The following is an 18,175-nucleotide window of genomic DNA, read 5'->3' on the forward strand; positions in this document are numbered from 1 at the left end:
AAGGACCTCAGTTGTCACATGTGGTTAATGGCTACCGTGACACACAGATCTAGCCTTTTCCTACCTGTCTACACTAGCTCCCCTCTGCTTGCATGGTATTTCCCCCACCTTTATCTGATTAACTCCTGCTCTTCCTTCAAGCCATAACTGGGTCCATATCTAATTTCAGCTCATCTCACAGCACTGCATTCCTTCCTTCAAAGCAGTGGTTGCAGTTATAATTCACAATTATTTGTGTAATCATTTGATTATTGCATGTCTCCCCTGTAGACATAAGGTCTTTAAAGCTCATTAAAGCAGTAATAAGGTCTGGCTTAGCTGACCACCCTCTCCCCATTAAGAGCACACTGCTGGGTTGTGTTGGACACTCCATAAATCGAGTGGCTGAAGTTTAAACAGAACAGAAGTCTGATTCCAAAGTCGGCACCTTTTTACTTATTTAAACATGCTTAAAATCGTGTAACATGTTAACTTCAAACAGGAAACATCCCAGCTGTCAAATATGTGCTACATGAGGGCAGAATGTTTGTTACTCTTGCACTTGTCTGCCCCCGACACAACAGTGAAGCCCGCAGGGTAGAGAGTCAGCAAAATTCATTTTCTCCCCCATCGTTTTTTCCTCCCCAAGGAGTGCTGGTAAAAGCGTTTCCTGTTTCAGAGAATACCTAAAATGGTATGCTGAAAAATTCAGAAGAGAACAGTATGTATTTTAAACATTTCTTTTAAGAATCATAATAATAGGGGTGCCTGGGTGGCTCAGTGGGTTAAGCCTCTGCCTTCAGCTCAGGTCATGATCTCAGGGTCCTGGGATCGAGGCCCACATTGGGCTTTTTGCTCAGCGGGAGCCTGCTCTCCTGCCCCCCGCCCTGCCTGCCTCTTTGCCTACTTGTGATCTCTGTCAAATAAATAAATAAAAATATTTAAAAAAAAAAAAAAGAAACAATAATAGGGGCACCTGAGTGGCTCAGGTCATGATCCCAGCATCCTGGGATCAAACCCTGTGTTGTCGGGCTCCCTGCTCCACGGGAAGCTTGCTTCTCCTTCTCCCACTCCCCCTGCTTGTGTTCCCTCTCTCGCTTGCTCTCTCTCTGTCAAATAAATAAATAAAATCTTAAAAAAAAAAAAGGGTCATAATAATAGCCAATTCTTCCATTAGGCATGAGGGAGAATGTTAAGCTAAAGCAAGAGGCTTCTTGACAGAGTCGTCCTAAGCCTGCTTCTCAGAGAACATGCCATAATTTTGCAGTCATGCTGGGGAGTGGGTGGGAGGAAAGTGAGAAGCCCAGCAATGCACCTGTCTCCTCCTTACCCTCTCCCCCTTGCCTACGTAGTGAAAGACTAGGAGCTGGAAGGAGGAAAAATAATATTAACCTGGGCCTGAGACAGCCTTTCCTGTGATCCAGCTGACTTGGGACAGCCCCAGACTTCTTCAGACTAAAAGTAGGTATGGTGAGTGGGTCTAAAATGGAATCGAATATTGAGGGTACCTAATCCCTAGGGATCAATTTGCCTAATGGAGAAATACGTGGAAGCAAATAATTCCAGTTCAGAATTATAAGTGCTGTGATGGAGAGATGAAAGCAGAATCCAAAACTTGCCAGAGGAGGGGCGGTAACTAATGGCCTGGAGTGATTCAAGAAGGTTTTCCAAAAGAGCACCTGAGTGGCTCGGTTGGTTGTGCCTGACTTTTGATCTCAGTTCAGGTCTTGATCTCAGGGTCATGAGTTCAAGCCCTGAGTTGGGTTCCATGTTAGGTGTGGAACCTACTTAAAAACAAACTGTTTATAAAAGAAGGTTTTCCAAAAGATACGTCATGTGGGATGAGCGTGGAGCAGAGGGAACGGCAGGTGAAAAGACACAGGGTCACAAGAACATAGCGGAGCAGGGGCAGACATACGGGAAGCATGACTGCGGAAAAGAGGCAGAGCAGAGGGCTTGAGGGCTTGAGGGAAATACAGTGTGGTAAGCCCTTGGGGTAATTTTCCCACTAAACTACCTTTTCTCTCTCCTTCCATTACATAGGAGCTTACTGAGGGCCGATCTGAGTCTTAACTTCTTTAGAACCGGCCTGTGCTCCCAGGCTCTGGCCCTGGAAGACCCGCAGGTGGTAGCAGGAACTCCTGGCCTGTAAGCAAGGACCCAGGAGAACATTTCAGCCAGAGTGTCCTGAAACCAGGAGGAAGAGCAATGACAGGGCCAGTTTTCTGGGAGGGAGCAGGAAGCCTTGAGTAGATCAGCAGCCCATGCTGAGGAGATGGACCTGGGGTCACAGAGTCCAGCATCTGAGAGCTGAGAAGGGTCAAGAATCCAATCCAGAACTCTGACTTGGCAGAGGAGTCTCCGAGAGACAAGGATTTGATTTCCTTTCTAATTTGGAGACTGGTTTGCTGGGTGGCCTGGAGCCCTGGCCTTTTCATCCTTCTAGTGTCCTTGTTTAAAAAAAAACTAAAGGGGCACCTGGGTGGCTCGGTCATTAAGTGTCTGCCTTCGGTTCAGGTCATGATCCCGGGGTCCTGGGATCGAGCCCCACATTGAACTCCCTGCTCAGTGGGAAGCCTGCTTCTCTCTCTCCCACTCCCCCTGCTTGTGTATCCTCTCTTGCTGTCTCTTTCTCTCTCTCTGTCAAATAAATAAATAAATAAAAACTAGAACCGTGTTCATGGGAAACAGGGCGGAGGAGCATCAACAGGAAAAAAAAGTATGTATGTCTGGAATCGCTCAGAAGGGCTTGTCAGATGATGGCCTTCATTTCCCACGTGGCAGGCAGCATGTGCCTTGTCATCAGCCCCACTTTACCAGCTGAGCATGGTTGTGTTTTCTAAGATGGTTCTATGCTATCTGTGATTTCCAGCAGGCTGGTTGAACAGAGAGCGAGCTTGGAGTAGGAAATGGGGGGCTCTTAGGCAGAAAGTTACTATTTTGTCCTTCTCCGAGAAACCGGACAATGGCTTATTTCAGGAACATGGATGTCATCAATGTCACTGCCTTGCCCATGTTGCCAATGGATGAGCACCTGACCGTCTCCCTCATGACCCGGAACGCAGTGGAGAATGCCCTGAGGAAGAGTCTGGAGGACAACCCACCCAGTATCCTTCTATGGTGCCGTCTACAATCCAGGCCAAATACACCTGCCCCAGAGGGGTAACCACTGCCTATGTCTGTGTCACGCACGATCAGCTCCTTTCCTTATGTGCTCGTTAATTTTTTCAATCAGTTAAGCCCTACCTGTCCTCTGAAAGAATCTGTTGAGACTGATGGATTGTTTGGTTTGAGTTTATTTTACTAGGATAATCAGAAAGGGCCTGGACGAAGAAGTACTAGAAATAATGGTTGAAAGGCTAGGGAAGAAGAAGGGGGGGGGAGCTTATTCTCTCTTTTTTTTTTTTTTTCATTTTCTCATTCTTTCTCTTCTGTCTTCCCAGGAATTATAGATAGCAACTAAGAAGTCCCAGTGTAGCCCTCTGTCCCCAGATAAGTGACCTTCAGACACAACTTTGTTGTTGTTCGCACCCCAGCTGACCTCACCTCTTGTCATCACCGGCCCTCTCCCTCTTCCTGGCCTCCGAGTTTGCCCATTCTGGCATCTTCCAGACTCTTCCAGCATCTGATTTCTCTTGCCCTGCCTTCGTTGATCCACATCTCACTTCTGACTCTGAACTCTCCGCCAGGGACCCTCAGAAGCCTCTCTGTGGAGGACCTTAGAGCTCATTTGTCATATAACCCTTTTGGGTTATAAATAACCCCAGGTCGTCTTGTCTCATCAAGAGCTTGTTGCCCTTCAAGTCCCGCTGCTGCCAGCCAGGCTGGCTGGGTCTGCACCTCTCAGGATCCCTTCTCAAGATGAGCACAAGTGATCCCATCAGGGTCTGCTTCAAGGACTTACTTTCCTGGGCCTTTTTCTGATATCCCCTCTTTCTTCTTAATCCCTCACTCATCTCAATGTAACTAACCCATTTCACTTTCTGTGATTCGTCATGTCCCTCCTGGGCATCTTCATTTGTCAAGTATCCTCCAATCTGTGAGAACCCTTGAGAGTAATGGAAGTAAGAGTGACCCTGCTTTATGTGAAGGCAGTGAGGAGTGATAGGATTATGGGGCTACTACAGAGGCTATATCCTAGACTGGTTGAGGCCAAGATAGAAAGAAATGCATCGATGGAGAGGGTAACAAGAGGGGCCCTTGAGCTGAACAGAGATTTCAACAGTGATAAACAAGGTCAAGATACCCTCTGAGCCAGTCATCCCTCACCTGAAAATCTCTGTTGGAGGAATAATCCAAAATATGGAAACAGCTCTCTTACTGTGTACATCACGGCATTATTTTTAATTGTAAGACACGACGATCAACTTAAATATTCAGTAACCATGGAACAGTCAAGTGGTGTGTTCTCTAAATAGATTCATACAATGCCATTTAAAATAGTAGGATTATTTAGCTTTTTGGAAAATGATCATAATAACGAGTGGAAGAGAAGTCAGAGCCCTAAAATAGACATTTGCTGAGATTATAATGATAGAAAAAAACGTATGTATATCAAAAATACCGGAAGGAAATCTCCCCAGATCCTAACAGAAGTTGTTAACATGGGAGTGTAATGGAAGAATCTTTTTGTCTTTTCCAAGGTGTCTAGGATATGGTTAATTTTCATTTAGAATTCATAAAGCAGCTCATTTAAAACGATCAAAGAGGTGTGAATGTTTGTAAAAAAGTTAAGTGGAGAGAGACAGCTCAGAAAGAGAGTGAGCTAGGCCAGCCTGCCCCATGGCCGTGTGTGATCAATACGCAGAGAGTTTCCTTACAGACTCCCCGCCCCCAGCCTGCATTATTGGCTCCCTACGGCGCGTGAACCAAAAGATTGCCGAACTCAGTCTGAGTCCCAAACCGTTGGCCAACAGCCTGGTGAGTTATGGGTGCTAAGACAAGGCTTCCAGGCAGGAGGGGACTGGGGGCTCCCCCATTTGTTGGAAAGCACATTTGCGCAATAGAGATGTCAAAGATATATTTTAATACTTAGTAAACTTTATTTTTTTGGAGGAGTTTTAGGTCCACAGCAAAACTGAGCGGAAAGTAGAAAGTTCTGGCCTTCTTCCCCTGTCCCAGCCCATGGACAAGCTCCCCATGGGTTTGTTACATTTGTTACAATTGATGAACCTGTGTGGACACATCATTATGGACCCCAAATTGTTTACATTATGGTTCAGTGCTAACACATACTGTGAGCTTGGGCAAATGTGTAATGACATCTGTCCATCTTTGTAGTATCATATGGAAGGGTCTCACTGCCCTAAAAATCCTCTATACTCTTCCTTTTCATGCTGCTGTCTCCTGGCGACCCCTGAACTTTCTGCTGTGTCCATAGTTTCCTAGAGTAAGAACCTCCAGTGCGCTGGCTTCTTGCACTTAGTAATAGACATTTAAGGTTCCACCATGGCTTTTCATGGCTTGGTAGCGCATTTCTTTTTGGTGCTTGAATAGTATTCCTTTTCTCTGGATGCACCACAGTTGATTTACCTGTTCACCTCTTGGTTGTTTCCAAGTTTGGGCATTTATACATAAGGCTGCTGTGAAGCAGGGTTTTGTGTGGATGTATATTTTCAGTTCATTTGGGTAAACCACGAGGAGTGCAATTCCTGGGCCATCTGGTAAGAGTATGTTGAATCTTGTAAGAAACTGCCAAAATGTCTCCCAACGTGGCTGCACCATTTTTGCATTCCCAGAAGCCACGAATGAGAGCTCCCGTTGCTCCCCATCCACATCAGCCTTTGGTGGTGTCAGTGTACTGGATCTTGGCCATTCTTTTTTTTTTTTTTTTTTTTTTTTTTTGTTAGAGCGAGTGAGCACAGGCACAGGCACAGAGTGGTAGGCAGAGGCAGAGGGAGAAGCAGGCTCCCCACCGAGCAAGGAGCCCGATGCAGGACTCGACCCAGGATGCTGGGATCATGACCTGAGCCAAAGGCAGCTGCTTAACCAACTGAGCCACCCAGGCGTCCTGATCTTGGCTTCTAATCAGTATATAATGATATCTCCCTGTCATTTGAGTTTTCAATTTGCTAATGACATGTACTATTGAACATCTTTTCATATGTCTGCTTGCCATATGTCAGTCATCTTAAGTGGGGTGTCTATTCAAGTCTCTGGCCCATTTTTTGATAGAGTTGTTTGTTTCCTTCTGGTTGGGTTTTAAGAATTCTTTGTATATTTTGGGTGACAGTCCTTTACCAGATGTATCTTTTGTAAATGTTTTCTGCCACTTTACTCCAGCTAAATCTCCTAATCACATCACCCTTAGCAGCTTGCTTTCCACCAAGTTTCTCTGTCCCCAGGGCACTGAGCTGGTGACTGTCTCCACAGATTTCAGCTTCACCCCCTCCTCTAACTTTTCTAGTGCTGACTTTTGGGGTCAGTTCATCTCTGGAGTCTGTCTTTTTTGGGGGAGGGGTTATTTGACAGAGAGAGACACAGCGAGAGAAGGAACACAAGCAGGAGGATTGGGGGGGAGCAGGCTTTCCACCGAGCTGGAAGCCTGACGCAGGGCTTGATCCAAGTACCGTGGGATCATGATGTGAGCCGAAGGCAGACACCTAACAACTGAGCCACCCAGGTGACCCCCTTTTTCTTTTCTTTTTTAAAATTTAAGTGGCAAGGCATGCATGTTTATCCTAAAATATTCAAACCGGGGCACCTGGGTGGCTCGGTCAGTTGAGTGTCCAATTCTTGGTTTCTGTTCAGGTCATGATCTCAGGGTTGTGAGATCGAGCCCCGCATTGGGCTTAGCGCTCAGCATGGATTTGTTTGGGATCCTCTCTCTCTGTTTCCCTCCTCCTGCACCCCTCCCCCTGCTCACACAGTCTCCTTTTCTAAAAAAATAAATACTTTTAAGTAAGTAAATAAATAAATGGCTCAAACCATTTACAAGTATACAAGTAAACTTTGAAAGTTACTTCACTCCCAGCTCTATTTTCCTCCTTAGAAGTGACCATCATTAGTCGTTTGGTGGGTATCCTTCCAAAATCTTTTTTTATATGTTTAGAAATATAGAACACATATTTAGGGTTATTGTTTTCTTTTTTTTTTTAAGATTTTATTTATTTATTTGACAGATCACAAGTAGGCAGAGAGGCAGACAGAGATAGAGGAGGAAGCAGGCTCCCTGCCAAGCAGAGAGCCTGATTCGGGGCTCGATCCCAGGACCCTGAGATCATGACCTGAGCCGAAAGCAGAGGCTTAACCCACTGAGCCACCCTGGTGGCTGTTTGTTAACCTGCTTTTTTTTTTTTTCCTTATTCATTTTTAGAATTATTTTAGAATCTCTTGCAGATTCTTCAAAGTCCGTGCTGTTGCCCTGCCCCTTTCTTTTTGTGGCTGCGTAATCCTGGAGAGCCCCTGGGGAGACATGCCAATGCTGGGGAATCTTGAAAAGCCCATAGCTGAATTTATCCATAGGGAATATGCCACATCGTGACGTAATAAATTCAACTGTTCCCTACTGATAACTATTTCAGTGGTATTTTCATCAGAGTGAACATGGGAATGTTTCCGTATATGTATCTTGGGGCTCATTCGCAAGTATTTCTGCAGGTAGGATTCTAGAATTGAAATTGTCAAATTTTGGTAAAAATGGATTGCTTTTTTTTTTTAAAGATTTTATTTATTTATTTGACAGAGATCACAAGTAGGCAGAGAGGCAGACAGAGAGAGAGGAAGGGAAGCAGGGTCCCTGCTGAGCAGAGAGCCCGATGCAGGGCTTGACCCCAGGACCCTAGGACCCTAGGACCTTAGGACCCAGGACCCCAGGATCCCAGGATCATGACCTGAGCTGAAGGCAGAGGCTTTAACCCACTGAGCCACCTAGGCGCCCCAAAAATGGATTGCCTTTTACAGAGGCTAAGCTGTTGGTTTGCTCATGCCGAAGTCAGACCACTGGTTGCAGTGGCCCCTCCCCCACCAATTGTGAGTAAAGGCAAAACACACACGGGGTATGGAGTGATGGCATGGACTTTAAGCAGCCTTGTACCTGTGTGTGTGCATGTGTCCGTGGGAGAGGGCATAGCCCTAGAGGCGCAGGCTCCAGAGTGAGACTGTCCAACCTTAAACTCCCGCTCTGTTGTTTTCTCACATTGTGACCTTAGGCAAATTATTCAACTTTTGTGAATCTCTGTTTTCTAGAAAATGAGGATAACAGTAATAAACGTTCTCATGGGGCTGTTGCAAGAATTAGAAGAGTTAAAACTCACCAAGACCCCTAAACCAGGGCTGAGAAGAGTGCTTGGCTCACAGGAGGGACATTCTATATGTACAAACATGTAAGAGAAAAGTCTGGAAGGTTAATCATAATCCATGGAGTCAGTTCTGTAAAGTGGGGGGGATGGGAGGTGAGTAAAACTTTTATTACTCTAAATAATTCTGTAGTATTTGGGTATTTTACAACAGAAATGTATTTGTATGTCCTGTGATTTTTTTACCCCCAATGATAATGTTAAAAGCAGGAAAAGAATGTTTTGCTCCCAGAAGCAGGATCCAGCGGCTTTTTAAGAGTGCCCAGCGTGGGCATATCTCCTTGGGTGCTCTCTGTCGCCAGTTGGATGCAGGAAGGGGCTGGCTGGAGCAGCCTCGGGTCCTCCTTTGACTAGGAGGAAGGGACCCCTTGCCTGTCCTTCCTGTCCTCTGCCCAAGCAGCTGGTCAGCTCTGTCGGGTCTGCCTTCTGCCCCCAGAGCCCATCCAGGGCTACCCCGCCCACCCTCTGTTGGCTGTGGTTTCCCCCGCTCTCTATTCACCAGGCCTTGACTCTGTGGCTGCTTCTCCAGAGGCAGCCCCTTAGCCAGACTGGTTTCTCCAGCTTCCATGCAGCCCTCCTGGCTGGCACCTAACATGGTGCCTGGGGCGTGAGAAGTGCTTTCTCGATGTGTACTAATAAATGAGGAAGGGGCACCTGGGTGGCTCAGTGGGTTAAGGCCTCTGCCTTCGGCTCTGGTCAAGGTCCCAGGGTCCTGGGATCGAGCCCCGCATCGGGCTCTCTGCTCGGCTGGGAGCCTGCTTCCCTTCCCTTCTTTTTGCCTGCCTCTCTGCCTACTTGTGATCTCTCTCTGTCAAATAAATAGGTAAAATCTTTAAAAAAAAAAATGAGGAAGCCCCATATCCCCTCCCCGCATCCCACACGGCCACGTCCTATATCTCTTCCTTCCTCCATGTGCTCAGTGTGGGTTTCCCTCCTCTCTGAACCCTGCTTAGCTCTTCTTAGCTCTCCTTTCCAGTCTTCCTCCCTTCCACGCTCTGCCCTCAGATCATCACTCTGGAAAGGCCTTCCCTGCATCTTAGACCCCAGGAGTAGCGTCAGTGCTCCTTCTGGGCACACGTCTGGCATTCTGTCTCTTCCCACGGCAGCATCCGTCACCTCATAATCACTTGCTTCTCCCCACCAATCCTCAAGCCCTTGGAAGGCAGGGATGGCTTTCACTGCTCACTGCTGCACTTGACCTGAGCATGGCATTGGCCTTTAGCAGGGGCTCAGGACATATCTATGGAATGAGTGATACGGTTGCAAATTCTAGCTTCTCTCCTGTGCTTCAGCCTCATAGCCCAGCTACCTGGAGCAGTGACACTGAAACCTAACTGATCATCAGACTTCCCTGGGAGGTTTTTAAAATCTAAAAGTGAGGGGAGCCTGGGTGGCTCAGTCGGTTAAACATCCGCCTTTGGCTCAGGTCATGATCTTGGGGTGTCAGGATGGAGTCCCATGTTGGGCTCTCTACCTAGTGGGGAGTCTGCTTCTCGCTCTTCCTCTGTTCCTTCCTCCTGCTCATCCTCGCTCACTCTCTCACTCTCTTTCAAATAAATAAATAAAATCTTAAAAAAAAAAAAAAAAAAAAAACCTAAGGGGCACCTGGGTGGCTTAGTTGTTAAGTGTCTGCCTTCGGCTCAGGTCATGATCCCGGGGTCCTGGGATGGAGCCCCGCATCAGACTGCCTGCTTGGCAGGAAGCCTGTTTCTCCCTCTTTCATTCTCCCTGTTTGTGTTCCCTTTCTCACTGTGTCTCTCTCCATCAAGTGAATAAATAAAATCTTAAAAAATAAAAAAATAAAAGAAAACCCTAAAAGTGAAAAAGAACATTGCACAGAACTGTATGTTTTATGTGCTCTCATTTGAACATGGAGGGTATGCAAGAACTGAGGGTGTTGTGGGGAGTAGGGGAATTAAGAGGGAGACTTCTGACTCTACTATTTGATTTTATACCTTGTAAAATAGTACTGGTTTTAAAAATTTAAATAGAACTATTCAGGCGCCACCATAAATAAACAGTTCCTGACCCAAGGCAGATGTCAGGAGCGAGCATCTCTAGTGAACTGGTCTATGTGAGTAATTCCCCAGCTGTGCTGGCCATCAGCCAGGTTTGGGAATTGACTTGGCACTTGTAGGTACCGCTGTCATCTCCAAAGCAAACAGCCCCACGCTGGTCTCATTTCCCCCTAAAACTTGTTTTTCTTCCAATGTTCTTCTGTCCTTTTCGCTCTCTCTGTGCAAATCTCATCCATCCTTGCAAGACCTAGACAATCTTGGCTACAGTGGCATCCCAATAAGGTTCAGAGATGCTGCTGTTTTGCTACATTGGGTTATACCCATCCAAGTCGCTCATTGTGCCTCCTCTTGGACTCCTTTTTTTGGAGCAATAGTGTTGACGGACATACCTGTGTGACCCTTTTTCCCATCCGCCTACAGCTGCACACATGTCAGTTTCCGTTAAGGTGATGGGAAGCTGGAGGGGCATTTCACAGGGTATCAAGCACAATAGACACATGCCTCATCATGTCCCCCAACACTCGTGTCCCGCCTCTTCTGGGCAGTCCTCTGTGATTGCTCCAGCTCACACTGCTCTCATTTGTTCCAGTCCCAAACGTAGCAGTTCAGGACTTAATTGGTCCCTGTGTACAGATGTGAGTGTCCAGATCGATTGTAAATTCCTAAAGCAAGAGCACAGAGTCCTAATTCTTCATTAGCTTTATCATCCAAGAACGGTACCGGGCTCATGGTTGAAAATCAATACAACTTTTTGGGTCACTGACATTCATTTTTCTTTCCTTTTCTTTCCCCAAGAAGGGATTGGGGTAGGGAGAGTCAGAGATCAAGAGAAATCTCTTGAGAAGTCAAGGGTATAGTGATTAATAATATTAATGATTACCTTTTATTGAGTCGCTCTTACCTCATAGCCTCTGTGCTTGTGTTTTAAGATGTGTTCAGTATTTTATATCTGATCCTTACAAACACCCGAGAAGGTAGATATCATTGTCCCCCTACAGAGGATTTAAACAATGGCTTTTAACCCATGGAGCTTGATTGGACCCATTCCAAATTCTATACCCCTCAGAGGTATACACAAGAGGAAGCATAGCCAGGAGGAAGGGCAGCACAGGAAAATGTACTGGTGGTTGACACTTGGTGGGGGCGGGGGCAGTCAGTGACACCAACGGCCACCACCAAGGTAGCCATGGAGAGAATGTGAGGCGTGCCACCAACTTTGCTCCAGGCCTTTTCCACACCAGCAGGAGAAATGGCCTGCTCTCCGACACCCCCCACCCCAAGATCTGCATGAGTTCCCTAATGCTCCTTTTCTTTTTGATTTTTGAAGGCAATTGAGAGATATGAGTTGGAGAAGAAGGCTTTGAGAGAGAAAAGTCAAGACAGCCTGGGAAGCAGAGGCAAATATCCTTTCTCATATAGCCTTGCTGGTGTTTTTGTGGGGATCGGCTTTCATTAGGATCCCAAATGCAGTTAATCAGGAATCCAGCATATCAGCTGAGGATGTTTTCATCCTCTTCTGAAGGAGTCTGAGTTGCTAGCATTGGGCAAGTTAGGAGGGAAGGACAGCACACTTAGAAACAGCCTGCTATGTGGTGCACTGCGCCACAGCATTTGGGCGGACTCCTTTGTTAAAACTTCATAATGTCCCCACCTGTGGGGCAAGTGCCACTGGACCTAGTTTACAGATGAGGGGACAGGCTCAGGGGTGAGCAAGGGAACAGCCTGTCTGCAGGCAGGCCTGGATTCGGGTCATAGCCTGCCTTCACAAACGCATACTCTGTCTGCTCCTCCTAGGGCAAGGAGTCTAACCCATCATGGGGGGAATCTTAGTGAGTCACCAAATGCAGGTGGGGTCCAGTGAGACTACCAGTGTGGCCATCACCTGGCAGCTCAGGCAGAGTGAACAGTCATAGCCATAATTAGCGCACAGCTGGGGCCAGACCCCATGGCTACTCACATCCTGTTTCTCTCCCATTCTTCCGCAGACAAGAGTCGAAGCAAATCAGAGTTCATCTGCAGAGGCTCCGAATCCAGGAGCGTCAGACCTTTCATTTCTAAAAGGGTAAGGGATCTATTGCTGGGTCTCTTTCTGACTGGTTTCCACGGGGCACAAAATTAGATTTCATTCCTGGGGAGGGCATGCTGGGCACCTGGCTGGTGATGGTACGGGGTGGGGGACCCACAGGGCGCCCCTTTTTAGAAGATCTTAAGGTATCTGAAATTTCTCATATACCACCCCCATAGGGGTAGAATGAGGAGTGTTCAGAAGTCATTTGTCTGTTTCTTTGTAGAGAATCAAAGGTGAGTCCTCCGGGTACTTGGGTGGCTCAGTCATTAGACATCTGCCTTCAGCTCGGGTCATGATCCCAGGGTCCTGGGATCGAGCCCCACATCCAGCTCCCTGCTCAGCGGGAAGCCCGTTTCTCCATCTTCTACTCCCCCCTGCTTGTGTTCCCTCTCTTGCTCTCTCTCTGTCAAATAAATAAAATATTTAAAAAAAAAAAAAAAAAGGTGGGTCCTCTTAGAAACGGTAAGTTCAAAGGAGCCCTGGTGCTGCCCCATCCTGAGAGACCGGTTCACACCCAGTGCACGTGGTGTCCATCACTGGGACACCACAGGAAGCTGACAGCAGCCTGTCCAGCCTCATTACCTGGCTGATGGCAGAGCCCCCACCGCCCGCCCCATGTAGGGGCTGGCCGCTGCCTCTGGGGCTGCCGTCTGGCCCCACCTCGAAGCCCCCCCAGTGAAGAGTCCTCTGAGCTCCCACATCATACATAATCAAACCACGCCAGAACCCACAAAACCACCTATTATTGTCACCACGTTTTCACTTCTTGGCCTAGGAAATCCCCACGCAGTGGAAAGCCCGATGCTCGACAGTGGGTCGCAAGTGCCACGCTGCCTCTGACAGTGGCCGAGCAGTTGTGAAGGCCCAGCCCCAGGGGGCACAGCTGGTCAGGTGGTCTGGGTCCGGGTCAGAACAGTTCTTCGGGGAACTGCCAATGCCAATGTCATAGGCCGATTAGAAAGTTTCTTGATGCCACAGAACGTTTCCAATAGGTGCCTTGGGTGATGGCGATCAATTTCCTCTTTCCAATTTTCTGTCTTTTCATCTATTTTTTGGTTATTATATTGCTTCTTTCAGAAAATCTTTCTAAGTAAATAAACCCCAAAGGAAGGAAGCTGTATGCTCTGATCATTAATGATGATAATATCAATTAGAGGTCATCAGTGAGTAGTTAATTAAATGATAGCACATCTCCTTAACAGGATCTATTATCTTTTTTTTTAAGATTTTTTTTTGAAAGATTTTTTTTTTAAGATTTTATTTATTTATTTGACAGACAGATCACAAGTAAGCAGAGAGGCAGGCAGAGAGAGAGAGGAGGAGGAAGCAGGCTCCCCGATGAGCAGAGAGCCCGATGCAGGGCTTGATCCCAGGACCCTGGGATCATGACCTGAGCCGAAGGCAGAGGTTTTAACCCACTGAGCCACCCAGGCACCCCTGGAAAGATTTTATTTATTTATTTGACAGAGAGAGAGAGAGCAGAAACACAAGCAGGGGGAGTGGGAGAGGGAAAGCAGGCCTCCTGGTGAGCAGGGAGCCCAATGTGGGTCTTGATCCCAGGACCCTGGGATCATGACCTGAGTTGAAGGCAGACGCTTAGCGACTGAGCCACCCAGACCCCCCAAAAGGATCTATTATCTTAAGTGATAAAGTTGAAGACAGTGTAGCAACATGGAAAATCTGAAGTGGAGAGAGCAGGGCATAAAAGAATGTGCATGTGTTTATGTTTTGTAAAGTGAGTGAAGTTACACATACCCATTTGTATACAGGTGTTCAGAGCCTGAAAGGGAAAATAAAAATAACACAAATAGGGGTGTGGTAAGAGGTGCTGGGGTCATGAATGCACCCCCACTTTTGTTCAGCGTTGTAAAAAGTGGTTATGTCATCTTCGTGATAAAACGGGGAAGGTATCTTATTATTAGTTTTAAACCATCAAATGGCAAACCTCATTTCCATATTCTTTTTGTTTCAGAAAATAGCCCACAAAAATCTCTTGGCAGAACTGTACCAGTACACATCGTTTAACAGCGCCATACCAAACAGGCTTCCAAACGGGGTGAACTTCTGTGACATGGTGGGTAACGTGGTCCGCTCTGAGAGACACCCCCTCAGTGGCAAGGTAAGGAAAGACGGGGTTCCCCACTGTTCACGCTCAGCTCCAGGGGGCCCGGCTGTACCCCGGCTTTATAGCAATGCGCATGGCAGGCACACGCAGCTGTCCCTGTCTTATACCCCCGGGAAGGGAAACGGAGTCCAGGTCACTAAGTCAGCCAGGGCCACGCAGTTTGCAAATGACTGAACCGAGATTGGAACCCAAGCCCACACGTTCCCTCCGGAACCTAGATTCTCCCTCCCAGGGGACTGGTTTCCACACTGTTTTGATCACGTATCCTATATCAGCAGGAAATTTTGATCACGTGCCCTCACCGTGTATGTTTCTTTATCAATGATACACATGCTCTGTTGTCAATAGCTACATTGTATGTTAGTAATCTTAATTTCTTGTTTGTTTTTTATAATTAGATATTAGTTAGAATATATTCCTAGAATATATTCCAAGGGGTGCCAAGGAGTGTGAGGAGGGGTGGGGAGGGGGAAGGCCAAGGAGGGGATCTGTAGCCCTAGCTGTGCCTCAGCACCCTTCACGAATGTTAACTACCGTTCATTGTCCAGTCATGGTCCCCGCGGCTCCTAACTAGTCACCCCACCATTGCGGGGACCCAGCTTCTTAGTCTTAACTAGCCACGCTTCCCACTGCTGCTTCAAACCCCTCACTCCCCCATCTCTCTCTCCCTTCCCTCCCTCTGTCCTCTTTCTCTTTCCCTCCCTCCTTCTCTGTCCCCTCCCCCTACCCGCCTTCCCTCCTCTCTTCTTCTCTGGTCCTCCCTGCTGCCTTCTCTCCAGCGCAGCCTCTGTGCCTCTGCGTCTGTCCCATCTGCTTCCCCGTGTCTTGCGTTGACTTTCTAAGAGTGATGACTTGTTCTGACCAGTTACTGCTCAGCATGGGGATGATGTTTGCTGGAGTTCCAGTGCCTGGTTCCAGCATGGACTGCGGTCAGCAAGTGGACCGAAGCCTTTGACCAGGCAGTAGTGGCTCTGCGGTTGGGTACCTGATACCCTGCTGTCCTTAGCTCAGAGGTGGAGGAGTGGCCTGCTCTCAGAGCACCACGTTGACCCCAGGACAATGTCAAGAGACGCTCCCCACAGGATTATCTATGATGGCAAAGACCGGGAAAGTAGCTCTCTGACTCTGGTTTCTTCTATAAAATACGGATGTGAGCGGTCTCTACCTAGAGGTGTTATTATAAAATTGAATACAATAAGGATCTTATTAAATGTATAAAAAGCACTTAGGGAGGGTGCCAGAGTGGCTCAGTCAGTTAAGTGCCCAACTCTTGTTTTCAGCTCAGGTCTTGATCTCTGGGTCATGGGATAGAGCCCCATGTTGGGCTCCACGCTCAGCAGAAGTCTGCTTGTGCCCCACCCCACCCCCTTGCCCATGGGAGAGAGCACACATGCACGTACACACACACTCTCTCTAAAATAAATAAATAAATCTTAAAAAAAAAAATGAAAAGCACTTGGCACCATGCTTAGTTAAATCATGAGTTCTCAAAAAATGGTAGTTGCATTATTAGAAATTGTTTAAGGATGATTAGTAGAAGGTCATCTCAGTCATTTTGGGTACATAGATCGTGGCCTAGCTAGCCATTGAAATGAGTGTTTATAAAGAGTGTATTTTGCTCTGCTGTGATGTTAAATGAAAAATATTAGTATATAAAACTCTACAACACAGTATTCCATAAGCATACACATAGGAAAATCTGGGGATGAAACCATACATAGATATTACCAGTGTTCACTGAGTGATAAGGTTATAGCTTTTTCTTCCCTCTTTCTCTGTACTTTAAAAAGAAAAAAGGGGTGCCTGGCTGGCTCAGTCAGAAGAACATGCAAGTCTTGATCTCAGGTCATGAGTTTAAATCCCACATGGGGCATAGAGATTACTTAAATAAATAAAACACTTTTGTATTTTTTTAAATTAACTTATAATGTGTAATTTGCTTCAAGGGTACAGGTCTGTGAATCATCAGTCTTACACAATTCACAGCACTCACCATAGCACATACCCTCCCCAATATCCATCACCCAGCCACCCCCAGTTTATTTCCTGGAGATTAAGAGTCTCTTATGGTTTGTCTCCCTCCCTGGTCCCATCTTGTTTCATTTTTTCCCTCCCTATCCCCCACGACCCCTGACCTTGCCTCTCACATTCCGCTTATCAGAGAGATCATATGATAATGGCCTTTCTCTGACTGACTTATTTCGCTCAGCTTAATACCCTCTAGTTCCATCTATGACATTGCAAATGGCAAGAGTTCATTTCTTTTGATGGCTGCATAGTATTCCGTTGTATATGTATACCACATCTTCTTTATCCCTTCATCTGTTTAAGGACTTCTGGGTTCTTTCCATAGTTTGGCTATTGTGGACATTGCTGCTGTAAACATTCGGGTACACATGTCCCTTTGGATCACTAATAAAACACTTCTGAATTAGATAGGTAGAGGATAGACTTGAGAACAAATAAATTGTATGTTTCAGGGACGTGCTGTCCCTGCGTAAACTTCCTGCCCCCTGGCACAGCCACACACACACTCATGTTCCAGTTTGCTTTGTGGGTAGCCCCAAGGACAGTGACCACTCTTACTTAATGTCCTGTTTTGGAGGGCCCACAGGGAGTGTTCTCCTTAGGCCTTAATCCCCAGAAAAACTGTGCATCTCCTGGCATGCTTTTCATCTTATAACTGGTGCCTCTAACTAATGCTTTTCTTTGGCTCCCAGGAAACTCTAGGCAAATCTCTGTCTTACTGTTATTTTAATTTAATTTCATTTCATTATTTCCTTAAATTTTTTTTTTTTTTTTATTGAAGGAATCTCTACACCCAACATGGGGGCTCCAACTCACAACCCAAGAATCTCACACTCCACCAACTGAGCCAGCCAGGCGCCCCTTTGTCGTACCTTTAAAAGGCCCCTCTTTGGTCCTGCTCAGGACCATCACAAGCCACGCCCTCTCCTTGTCACTTCTCGCCTCTCTTGGCAGCAGGGGTGGGCACCGGCCTGGCACCGAGCCTCGCCTGGGACGCTTCCTGCCCTCGCTTCTCACCGCCGCTCTCTCCCAGGGCTGCCGCAGCCTGCCCCCATTCCCGTCCCTGAGCGTAGCCCGAGTCCCTCCGCCCTCCGCTCTCAGAAGGCCAAGTCCAATGGGTGTGTTCGGTTGTTCCCTTAGATGGGCTGTCTGTGGAACTGACCCCGAGGATGACTCTCTGTATCGGAAGTTCCATCCTTCCGTGGTTTCTCTGGCAGCTTCCCCGTCTGCTCGAGCGGCACGTTTGGGTCTTCCAAGCCCACGTTCTTCAGGACCCCGCCTCTGTGCTGTCTTCTCCCTCCGCACAGACTCATGGGGGACGCAGAGGGTGGGCAGCAGTCATCTTCTCCGCACGCGAGGCTCCCCACTCTGTCATACCTCCAAAGCCCATGCTGTGCCCCCAACTCCCAGATTCCTGGTGCCCAGACTTCTCAGCCTCCTCAGACCCGCTTGGCCTCCTGTCTACCGAAAACTACCACCTTCCACCCAAGCATCAGCCGGTCTCCTCCCTTCCTTGCCCCGCTTCTGAGCCGGTCCTGAGATTCACTTCCTGTCTTTACTGCACCTCCTTCTCCTTCACTGCCACTGCCAAGTGCAGGCCCCACACCATCCTGTCTAGATCGCTGCCCCTGCTGCTCGGCATGCCATCGGCCTCACCATC

General features: G+C 47.4%; 1 protein-coding gene across 1 annotated transcript in view; it reads left to right on the top strand.

Moving 5' to 3' along the window:
• Positions 1-2,944: 2,944 nt before the first annotated feature.
• The window catches only part of FAM227A (family with sequence similarity 227 member A), a gene marked incomplete at its 5' end in the record, with an annotated part of 78,196 nt that continues 62,965 nt past the window's right edge, over positions 2,945-18,175 (top strand). Inside the window, 6 exons of the mRNA XM_082739026.1 lie at positions 2,945-3,086; positions 4,817-4,899; positions 8,167-8,303; positions 8,344-8,372; positions 12,280-12,356; positions 14,335-14,481. Coding sequence (XP_082595152.1) covers positions 2,945-3,086; positions 4,817-4,899; positions 8,167-8,303; positions 8,344-8,372; positions 12,280-12,356; positions 14,335-14,481 — 615 coding nt within the window. The remainder of the gene's footprint in view (positions 3,087-4,816; positions 4,900-8,166; positions 8,304-8,343; positions 8,373-12,279; positions 12,357-14,334; positions 14,482-18,175) is intronic.

Source organism: Mustela nivalis (genome assembly GCF_964662115.1).
Source record: "Mustela nivalis genome assembly, chromosome: 7".
In the NCBI taxonomy this organism is placed as follows: domain Eukaryota; kingdom Metazoa; phylum Chordata; class Mammalia; order Carnivora; family Mustelidae; genus Mustela; species Mustela nivalis.